At 36.8% G+C, this 11623-nt stretch overlaps 2 protein-coding genes across 6 annotated transcripts; one reads left to right on the top strand and one right to left on the bottom strand.

Annotated features, from left to right (window-relative positions):
• Window positions 1-658: 658 nt before the first annotated feature.
• LOC120464407 (uncharacterized) lies at window positions 659-4014 on the bottom strand. Of its 5 annotated transcripts, none has more exons than XR_016147234.1 (6): window positions 2904-4013; window positions 2391-2470; window positions 2064-2141; window positions 1878-1933; window positions 1250-1310; window positions 659-977 (listed from the first exon to the last, which is right to left on the bottom strand). XR_016147234.1 is itself a non-coding variant. In XM_089122718.1 (4 exons), the coding sequence occupies exons 1-4, from the start codon at window positions 3045-3047 to the stop codon at window positions 934-936; spliced, it is 327 nt and encodes a 108-aa protein (XP_088978844.1). In that variant the 5' UTR covers window positions 3048-4014; the 3' UTR covers window positions 659-933. The 5 variants fall into 5 exon arrangements, 1 of the variants encoding a protein (XP_088978844.1); XR_016147235.1 differs by having other exon boundaries at window positions 1246-1310; window positions 1882-1933; XR_016147233.1 differs by having other exon boundaries at window positions 1882-1933; window positions 2904-4003.
• LOC148997528 (uncharacterized) lies at window positions 4011-5126 on the top strand. The gene is made up of 5 exons (XM_089120071.1): window positions 4011-4019; window positions 4155-4272; window positions 4400-4507; window positions 4597-4764; window positions 4944-5126. The coding sequence occupies exons 1-5, from the start codon at window positions 4011-4013 to the stop codon at window positions 5087-5089; spliced, it is 549 nt and encodes a 182-aa protein (XP_088976197.1). The 3' UTR covers window positions 5090-5126.
• The last annotated feature ends 6497 nt before the right edge of the window (window positions 5127-11623 follow it).

Raw genomic sequence — 11623 nt, 5'->3', positions numbered from 1 at the left:
CACAGACGTCCAACAAAGTCCCTAGTCAGATGTGCAGATTTTTAACCAGTTTCGCACGTCCACAGACGTCACTAGGGGGTCCTACCCAGCAAACATTTTGACGTTTATTGACCGTTGAAAAGACGTCCATCCGAGACGTCCCGTCATGGTTGAAAAATAGTTCCAAAATGGAAGTTGAACCGACGTCTTCGACGTCATCTGGCCGTGAATTGCACGTCTTTTCTGCGCGTCCACGGACGTCTAAATGGGCTTATTTTTTTTAGTTCTGCAGGATCTTGCTACCTATTGTATGTGTATATATATATTCCTGCATATAAAATAATTACACCCATATTGTATAAGTTCGTGAAAGTCAATCAATCAGGATATTTCTACACATCTGAACTTATAGGTTCTAAAACAGGTCCAAAATCGGTCCGGTCAGACCTGGACGTCTATAAAACCGTTTAAACACGTCTACATCAACACATTACTTCTGGACTAAGGCAAAAGAGTTATAATTTACAACAACATTTTATTGAGAATATTACATTTGAAATGTCTTCCAGTTGTTAAACTGCTAAAAAAATAAAAATAAAATAAAAATAGTACAATGACATTTTCTGACAGTTGTGACAGTTTCACATTAGGGTTAAGCAGCCATTAATCAATACAGAATATAACAAAAGTACAGGAACAGTCAACACATTCTATAATATTACAGAAAAGTCGTTCTAAAAATATTCCACCATTGATAAATAGAAGTCAGAGCTGTGGCAGTACTAACTTTCAGTTACTTCAGTCTTGCATTACTGTTAAACAGACATAAATAAAATTATTTAGAGTCTTTGAAATTTGTTTATGGCTTTAAGGTTTTGGTTTTGTTTATGGCTATTTTTATATCCAGCTCTTCTTGAGTGTGCTTCAGGTGTTCGCCATTGCTGCATCAACATCTTAATCTGTGGCGTTTGGGCTCCACCTCGTCACAATCACAGCATCTGAGGGAAGAGAATGCGGTTTAAAAAAAGGCTCATTTTTAGGTTAATTACGTACGGTGTTTGAAAATGTCTGAAAATAGCAATGTTATTTTTCTGCATAATAATCTTATGCCAATAAAAGATGTTCTGGACTAAATGCGTTTGAAGAGTGAAATAATTAAAATAAAATTACATTAAGGAACAAGAGATGTATTAAATAAATATTTGTAAAATGTAAATTCAGTTTTGGATAGGACAACCCCATGGCTGGAAAAAAACATTAACGTACATACCCTCACTTCTGTGTTCTCTCCCGAATGCAGCGGTCAAGAGGCAAGACAACATTAGGAAATTCTGTTCATGAAAACATAACAGACTTAAATAAGAGAGTAGTTTAATAAATTAAAAAAAAAAAAAAACAGTAAACAATATTGTTTTATTTTAACTAGGCCTACTTTGTGGATGTAGCAAGGATTTAGACGTATTGTTATCCAATTCTACATAGTAAACTATTGTAGCCATATAATGATCATTCATAATGACTAAATCTAAGGTAGCCAACCCTGGTCCTCGAGAGCCTCACTCCTGCTATTTCCAAACTATCCCTGTCCTACTGCTGAGTGCTGACTATTAACGGATTAGGTGTGTTTTCAGAAGCTGCAAGGGCAGGAATAGTTGGAAAACAAGCAGGGTAGTGGCTCTCGGGGACCAGGGTTGGCTACACCTGGTCTGCGCATATTTTAAATTGTGTAATAAGACTGCTGTTCAAATGTTCACTTAACAGTGTAATAATGACTTAGATACTATGAAATTAGCTGGCTGTACTTTAGCTTTTTCTTGAGCAATGACAGACATAGGCTCTATATTTGTATTCAATGTAAATTGTGTAAAAAAATAAGATGCAAATAGCAAAGTTCTCACATACAATGGGGTGTCCTCTGGGACTGGGATGATAATGCAGAATTTGGAACTGGTGACTATAGACATTAAAAACAAATGGGTGAAAAATATTTTAAGTAAGTAAAGACACCTTAATCAATATAAACACCATTACAAAACAAACAAACAAAACTTTGTGAAGGACATAAAACAAGAAAAATGCCATGCCTCTTTCGGTTTTGCCAGATGGCCTGGAGAAGGATTCCTGAATTCTACGTCTGACAGATGGCTGTTCGTTATGTCACCCTGAAAGACAAATTGAAAAATAAAATTCACAAAAGTGATCACAAAATTGGTAATCTTTAGAGTATGGTTAGAGACTTGTAACAGAGCAAAACTGGAAAACTGCCTTATAGAGAGTACATTAACTGTCTTCTAAGTGACAATAATACACTCACATTACATTCCAGATATTATCAAAAACATAAGATTTATTCTTTGCATACAGACAGTATTTATAATCAAATGTGCAAAAATGTACAGTCAATACTTTACATTTAAAGCTGAGGCCATGGTTGAGGAATCAGATAGTCTCCATCCAGATATGTGCCTATTTTCATTGTGCATTACCTCACCTGCACAAAAAGTTAATTTTATTGTAGTGTAAGATATAAACACAGTCAATCACAGAGCCGTTTTGGGATATTATGTTAACACTTATGGAAAACATAACCTGACTTGGACCTGAAATATTCTGAAAGATCCTTAATGGTCCGAACCAATAAAGGGTCCGTGCAGGAGTAGCGCAAGATTCGTTCCGCTTTCGATTCGCAGATTCGTTCCGCTTTCATTTTGTTTGACTTTTGCAACGTTGCGGTCGCGTAAGCGCGACTTATAACAAAATCTGGTCTCACCGGCGGAGAAATGGTCGCAATCTGAAATCCTGCCAAGTTAATTTTATCCAAACTCAAACCTTTCAGTTGAAAGTGTACGCATCATTTATTCCGGTTCCTGAGTCAAATTACAAAACTCAAATCACATTTATAAAATAATACAAAATGTACTTACCAAACAGCAGATTTGTAGTAGTTCGTCAACTTTTTGTACAACAAATTGCCCCCGATCATCAAGTCCTTCTCGCCTCGTCGTGGTTGAAGAAGAAAAAACAGGAAATTGGCTGCGTAGTTGCTTTATCGCGAGATAATCAATCATATCGCGGGATTTGTTATCAAATCTCGGTAGCACAGTTAAGTGTAAAGGTTGAGGACGTAATTGTACATCAGAACCTCGTAAAAACTATTTGGGGCATTTAAATTATTTACTGCAATATCAGCCAAGGTGTAAGCATAATTGCTTTTTCATATTTCATAAGGATTTCATAGCGGGTCACGACGGACTATAAATGCACGTGTAAAGGACGTCACCTACTGGACGTCAACTTAAAACTGATCCACAACATGAATAAATGCAGTGGCTTTGCAATCACTTGACTACACTGGGCATTTTGTGATTATAATTTACATTGTATACAAATCGTGTATTTCATAAAGATAATTCCTGATAATTGTTTTCTGTCTGGCTAGACTAGACGTGCAAAAGACGCCAGTGGACGTATTCACAGCCAGACTAGACGTGTAAAGGACGCCATTGGACGTCTTCACAACCTCTTAAAAACTACTTCGGCAATTACATTAATTATTGCGGTATAAACCATGCGAGGATTAAGCGCAGCTTTTGCATATTTAACAAGGATTTCATAGAGGGTCATGATGGACTATAAATGCACGTGTAAAAGACGTCGCCAAGTGACGTCCTTTCACCCGATAAACTGTATATAACTACACGTACCTAAAACTTAAAATAACTATTATGCATGCAACTGTAGACATGTACAAATGCATCTGAATGCATTTTTAGGAAATTTTCTGTGTTACATATTTTTACCGATTTATGACGTCCTGGCCGCAACTATTTTTGGCCAGGGACACGACGTCGCCGTCGGACCAATGTTTGCTGGGAACACTCGTCTTAACCTACACTTCATTATTGTGCCTATTAACCATACATTTAGTCTAAGATGTCCATTTACAGGACACCGTTTCCAACTAAAAACGGATCAAGTTTTTGAAACGGTCTCTGTGTAAACAGCAAAAACGCCAATCTCTGAAAATGATGATGTCATGCGTATTGTGTTCAGATATAGCAGGGATCTCAAACAGTTTTTCATTTGAGAGCTACTTTTTAAAAACGAAAGAGGCCGAGAGCTACTCATGTAATACACTACTTAAATCTCTTACATAATCTCATGACTCATTAAAGATCTCAGAGAGGGCAAAGGTGGAAGCTGCCAGCTTCAGTGATTTCAGCCTGAGAAATGGCATCACTGAACAAACAGCACAGCAGTGGGTGTGTGATGTTCAGGAGTGGGCAATCACAGGTAAATCATGCACAGTGCTCGGACTCTTCAGAAATACAACTGTTAGTTACTTTGTTCAAATATGAACTACATAAGGTGATCAGAATCTTTCAAATGAAACTATCGCTTGACTGTGTTACCTATTCAGAGCCAGGTAGCACAACACAACAGGGAGCAACAGAGGATCTCAGGGCTGAGATAGAAAATATCATAGTGTCCCTGCTACGCAAGAAGCAGGACCTCTATTGTCAGCATGGTTGGTTGACAAATATTGAAATGGCACATTGCAAATGCAAACAAACAAAAACTCTGTTTTCCTTAGAGTTTTATTGTTTCACTTTGCAGATAGCAACCAGACCAGACAAAGAAAGAGAAGAAAAATAAGAGAATTAAAAAACAAACTAAGACAAAAGATTGTACTCTACGATACTGTTGCAGAGGATACGATTGATGGGGAATTGGCTTCCAATTTGACAGAGGACTACATCCTGCCTTGGGAGAGAAGTGAGGATGGTATGGTAGCCTATCTTGACATGTTTTCCAAAATGTATGCCTACATGCCTATGGTATAGCAATGACAAACTCTCTCTATCTCTCAATCTGTCTATCTATATGTGTATGTTTGTGTTTGTAACTTAATTGTGAATACTAAATCACTTTTTCATATTTCCATCAATTCCCTCTACCCATAGGCCACTCCTTCAGATTAAAACGGTCTGTTTTTGACCAAACAATGCTAATTAGACGGCTTGAGGAAGAGCAGAGCATCCTTGTGAAGGAGATGTCTCAGCACATCACGTCTCTACGAAAGGAGATAAAGGCCCAGATAGCAAACTGACATTGAATCAACGTGGAAATATGACATCGAAACAACATTGATCTGACATTGTTTTGCTCATCGAATTAATGTTGAACCAACGTCAGACGCGTCATTCTTTCAAAACTAACGGAAAATCAACTTGAAATCAACGTGTTGTTTCAACGTTATGAAAGCAAACCAATTTTCGATTTTCATTTAGCTTTGAAGAATGCCGCGTCTGACGTTGGTTCAACGTTAATTCGATGAGCAAAATCAACGTTGTTTCAATGTCATGAGAGACGTCGTTTCCACGTTGATTCAATGTCAGTTTGCTGTCTGGGTGCAGTGGATAAGCTTCAATAGAACATCAGAATGGGCTGTAAGTGAAATTCTGAATTTTTTTTTTTTTTTTCCTCACTAAATTAGTCCCTTTCCTACTGCTCAACTCACCTCAACTTGACTACAGTAATTTCCTGATTAGCCACATTGTGTATAAGCCGCAGGACAGTGTTTTATGCAAGTTAAAAGAAACAAAACCATATCACTTCCATATTAACTGCCCCCGTGTATTAACCTAATAGCTGAAGAAATTTTGCAAAATCAATATAAACTGCGGCTAATAGTTGGGAAATTACGGTTCTCTGGTTACAGACGTTTTGTTTACCACTGCATAAAAGTACCATTTAATGTAATTGGTGGCTATAGCGACACTGAAGTAAACATCACCAACGTGGAAAAGATGGTAACAGCAATGACTATAGCAGATAAAATCAACAGCATTCTGTATTCATCACAATACAGGCACGTTTTTGGGGAGATGGCAATATTTACTCTTAGGCATAAAAAAAAAAAGTTTGGTTCCGGTTGATTGTCAGTTCAGGTCATGGGTCGGTAGGGATTTTTTTTTTTTTATAATTTTTTTTTCAGTGGCAGCAACGGATGGGTAGGAAATTATTCAGGGCTTGACATTAAAGGGATAGTTCACAAAATTATTTTTTGATATGTTTTAGCTTACCTCAAGGGCATCCAAGATGTAGGTGTTTTTGTTTCCACAGTATTTTCAATTTTGATATTTTTAGGTCAAACCTGTGCTCCGCTCATGTGTGTAGATTTCTCTGCGCGAGCGTCAACAGCGCAACCTTACCATCAGTAATACAGTAGGCCTACATTTATTATCCACAATCGATCGCAACTTGCAATAAATGTAATAAAATCAGAATCATTCTCTCGGTTAAGTGATTCCCTAGTTATTTTTTGGTTTGTTATTGATGTTCTAATCCGGCAAAAAAAGACAGAAATGACAAAAAAAAGACTTGTATAATATGTATTATAGTTCAGTTTGACGAACGATATCTGCCTCGTTTGTTAATAGCATTGCTGGAGGACAAGATGCATATAAAAAGACGGTGCTGTACAAAAACGTAAATTTATAGTTCGCCTCAAAGTTTTTTATTTGTGTATTTATTTAATTTTTATTATTTCTTCCCCAAGCTCATAAAATAAATTTGGGTCGTAATAATTGACAGGGTCGGTCGGAAACCGGAAACAAACAAATTTTTTTTTTATGCCTTATCAGCCGTCCTGTCCGTGCTAACACTGACAGATAGCTGCTGAGGGCATGCTCAGACATTACGATGCTGGTGATAACGATGACAACTTAGCAATCTCCAATATTTACATATCATCGTTGGAACCTCAACAGAGGTGTAACCAAAAGTGGTAGGTACAGAGTGCTAAAAAGTCATGTTGAGCTGGTACCAGTCTATTTGTTTAGTTTTGTCCCACTGCCATCACACCCATATTAGTCATACTCCACCCTCACACTTTGTTTGGTCTATCCTCACCTCAACCCCACCCCCCAGTAACCACAGTATATGACAATTAAATGTCCTTGTTTCACTTGTTTAAGATTTCATGCAACAAACAACCAAATGTTTCTCTCTATGTGGCTCTACATGCTATGATTTTGGGACAATACTTGTAATTCTTATGTTTATGTATGTTACAGATTTTGGTGACATGTCAGAGGATGCTGCATCTGGTTGGAAAAGTGTCCTCATGCGGAGGTCCTCCATACTGGGGAGTTTATTCCAAAATGCTGTGAGCACGTACAGGGCTATAGTTGACGACCTCCAGATACAGGACACAGAATGCAGTACGGACATTGATGACGAGTATGACCTTAGTAGTCCAGAGTCAGAAGATTAGGAAAGAGACCACTCTATGTTTTGTTTTTAAAATCTGTCAACTTTGTGTTTTATTTTCCTTTTTCTTTTCTTTTTTCTTTTTTTTAAAGCCTAATCCCACTCATAGGATCTCATTCATGAAACGTTCGTAAATATACAAGTACATATGTGAGTGATTTGTGCGTAAAGAGACATTGCAGAAAATTCTTCTCCTGATTCACAACTACTTTGAAAACATCAGCTTACACAGAAGTGTGTGTGTTAATGAATTCCAATCAGTTGTAAATGGGACGTGCACGCTCATTCTCTCAATTACCATAAATCCTGCGGACAACTATATATGGGCATCATATTATGACACCAAAGGAAGGATTTCAATGTTACGTCAAAAGCGTTTTATTATCAGAAGTTTATTCAAAACGCCACATTTTATTTTCAAGCGTACATAGTGGTGTATCGGGTCCTAAAAAAAAGATTTTTTGAGGTAATAATGCTTTTACCTTAGTGCTTAATGGAAAAATGCTTTGCAGCACATTACAGATGCAGTTAATGGAGTTTCATCTGTTAATCGAACAGTCCCAGAAGTGAAAAGAAAATGGTTCGACATGAAGCTTGGCTGCAACACTTATTACTTGCAGACTAGTTTAAAAAAAAATTGAATAAACAGCTTGAATATATATATATATATATATATATATATTTTTTTTTTTTTTTTGAATATAATAAAAAAAGACTTGCGGACTTGTGTTCCATTTGCAGAAAATCCGTACGTAATTACTATATATATATATATATATATATATATATATATATTTTTTTTTTATGATGTGTAAACATGTACCCGATTAAGGTGAATTTTAAAATGATGCCTTTCAAAACGTTCTAATGTTAAACGCACTATTTACGCGTGGCAGGGAGCAGGTGTAGATTTCTTACGAAAAATTCACGCCAGAACCACTTTACACACGATTTACAATTTTTTTTTTCTCCTCGTGTCTCATGAATGAGACCCATTATGTTCTGTTTATGTACAAATGAAGAGTTCAGATGCAAAAGCCTCTAAGTGCCATTTGAAATTTTCTTCTAGAATGATCATTTTTATCAAGCTTTTATATTTAAGTTCAGTGATTTCACTTAAATGGCAATGGTGATTACCTATTAATTGTTATTTAAGTAAAATTACTGAACTTAAATATACAAGTTTGAAAAAAAATCATCATTAAAGAAGAAAATTTGAAATGGCATTTAGAGGCTTTTGCATCTGAACTCTTCAAATGTACATTTACACTGTAATTACACTTATACATAGCCATATTCTACTGCTCTCCATACTATTCATCCTGAAACATACACTTATTCTTACTACTCATAATGTTTCTGCACTACAATGGTACTGTTACCACACTGCACATAGATGTACATATGTCTATATGGTTCATACTGAATATCCATATTTATTTTGTTTTTCTTACACTGCATACACATTATTCTTACTACTATTATAATGTTACAGATACTACTTTTCACATATCGTATTGTTCATGCATTGTTCATATTACATAGCCATATTCTGCTCTTATGTGGTAACCGCTAATTCACTGCACACATTTATAGTTCATTTTCATTATTCTAAGCCATGTTCGGTAAACCAACTGTATACTTCTGTCTACACTGCATTATTGTCCTGTCTACTTTGTATATCACAATGCTTGTTTCTCTGTAAGTTCGTTCCTTCTTGACTAGTTCACATGATGTTTTGTGGAAATTGTATAGAGGATAAATTGTTATGGTCTTAAGGAAATAAATAGAAAATCCACCTTGAATATGATTTCCCGTTATCTCAGAAGAAATGTAAAAGTCTTCCTACTTGAGTATGGAAAGTGTGTATTTTTGACAACTCTGTCCATGAGTAATAAATTAAAAAAATTAGATGCCCGCACTCTGCTATTTCTCTCATACTTTTATTGTGCAAAAATGCAGGGTCAAAACGTTGCAGCACAGTATTTATGGGGAAAATAGCAGAGTGCGGGTATCTCATTATTTTAAGTTATCCAGCCCCCTTTTGCCCGGCACCGCACATGTGGGGATGAGCCAGCCCGATCTCATGAAAGTTCGTGTCTATGGCACGAATGTCATTTCTCGTGGCATTTATACGCCAAAAACAGTTTTTGCGTGTATTTGGCACGCGATTTTCGCGTACATATGATACGCACTTTTTTGCGTATAATACGCACGAACTCCCCACCCCCCTCCCCCCTAAACCTAACCCAGGGTTTTTTAGTGCGTACCATATACACGAAAAAAACACTTTTGGCGTATAAATGCCACGAGAAATGACACTCGTGGTATAGATACGCATCTTCATGAGACTGTGTTGGGATGAGCACACTACCATTACTGCTCAAATAATAATCCCTTGTACAAGCATTCCATGCTTTTAATGTTGCCTACTTTAACCAGATCAGGTATATGACTATGGATGGATTGCCTGTTTTCTGTTAATGTGGATTGTGCATAGGCTTAGGGTCACTCTTTCGCCGACTAAATGTTCATGGTAATCCATGAACCCAAACAATAACAATGTCCTTTTTTAGACGGTGACTTTATAGTCCTATTGGGTCCATGGGTCCATCACATGATTTCTGTAAAAAAAAATAAAAAAAATAAAAAAAAGTAACGCCATGAAAATTAATTATTTTGAAATTCACTAACAAAATAATTTTTAATTGAGTGGAACCGGAGTTTGTAGTCCTTGTTTTCCCCACGGATGAATCGGTGGTGGCATTACAAATTCACTTTTAATCTATTCAAATAAATGGCTGCAAAACATGATCAAACTGGATTTTATTTTGACAGGTCGATTGTAAAGTCGACCTGAAGCCTTAGGTTTCCAAATGAGCAGACAACATAAACCAACATCCAGATCAGGCTACTGAGGGAATCTGTGTGTCGACCATAGAAGGTTAACATGATCAAACTGAATAAATTACAGCACAGTGCAATAGCGCCATTGTTAGACAGTTGACCTGAAGTATTCAAGTTTAATGAGTAAACATCAAAAGCAAGACCATGTTGACCGTGGGTCCACCACAGATCCATTCCAGATCAGTGGTAATGTCGCAAGAGGCACAGCATTTCTCTGAAATGTAAAGATATCAAGGCTGGCTAAATGGAAAACGTGATCAAATTGGATTTTTCAATGACGGGGCAAATGTTGATTATACCAAACAGTCGACCTGAAGACTTGATTAATTATTTAATGATTAAATGAGCAAACGCATTAAAACATCCAGATTCCAGTGAGTAACAGAACTTCGGTTAGGCTAACAGAATCAAACTGAATTTGTATGATGACAGGACAATAACAGAGGTTAACGTCATTATGGCTTTTATTGTTGGAAAAGAAACTAATACTTCAAATGCTGCATTTCTAAATGAGAAAGCACTCCGTTGGGTGAGATCTGTACTCCGTCACTCAAACGGGTATCCGTGTGTGTGTGACAGTTTATAAAAATACTTGCTGCAATATTAATAGGATGTGAGGATTTTAAAAATATCTAAGATTAAAAAGGTAATGCATCCAGTATTCTTGTAGTAATAGGGATTGAAACAATTTATATAATGAAACAATTCATAATTTCAGTCCACATAATTGTGTAAAAAAGTTCCTCTGACATGTCTTCAAAGGGTTAAAATTAATAGAGCAACATGTAAACGTTCGAGTGATTAATTAATTTTGTTGTGCCTAATTTATGGGTAAAATGTGTTCATCTGTGATCGCCAAAGTGATCTTAATCGATGTGGCGCGATCGATTGCTTTTGTCTTCCACCCAAGTTTCCGGGGAAATCGCGGTCTTTTCCTGATAACAGTAAAAGTTTTCAGTGAGGAAAGTTGACTCGTATCACTCTCGTGATTATTTCTCCCCTTTTTCAGGGGTGTAACATGTGGACCACGGAAGATGAGTGTCATTGACTTGCGCTGGAGTTATCCGTGGTATCAGCACAGACTCACTCCGTGCCGCTATCACAGATTTTAGTTCTGACCGTAGCCAAGAGAGAAATAGGTGTAAACGCCATCAAACTGGATTTTATGAGGACGAGACAAAACGTCAAGTTAATTACATGCCATTATTGTAATAGAGTCGACATAAAGCTTGAGTTTCTAAACAAGCCAGCCACATTCACGTCCACGAGGTCAGGTTGTTGAGGTCCGTGGTGCCATCACGGGACATCGGTTAGGCTAAATGAACTGAATATGGCAAGACAGTGCAACAATAACAATGTCATTATGGTTTTTGATGTTGGAAAATAAACTAACACTTCAAATGTTGCGTCTCCAAATGAGAAAGCACGTCCGTTGGGTGAGATCTGTTCTCTTTCATTGAAA

The sequence above is a fragment of the Pimephales promelas genome, chromosome 2 (genome assembly GCF_988280905.1).
Source record: "Pimephales promelas chromosome 2, fPimPro1.hap1.1, whole genome shotgun sequence".
Lineage (NCBI taxonomy): Eukaryota > Metazoa > Chordata > Actinopteri > Cypriniformes > Leuciscidae > Pimephales > Pimephales promelas.
Note: the sequence above shows the minus strand (reverse complement) of the source record. Positions and strands in the feature narration are given on the sequence as shown.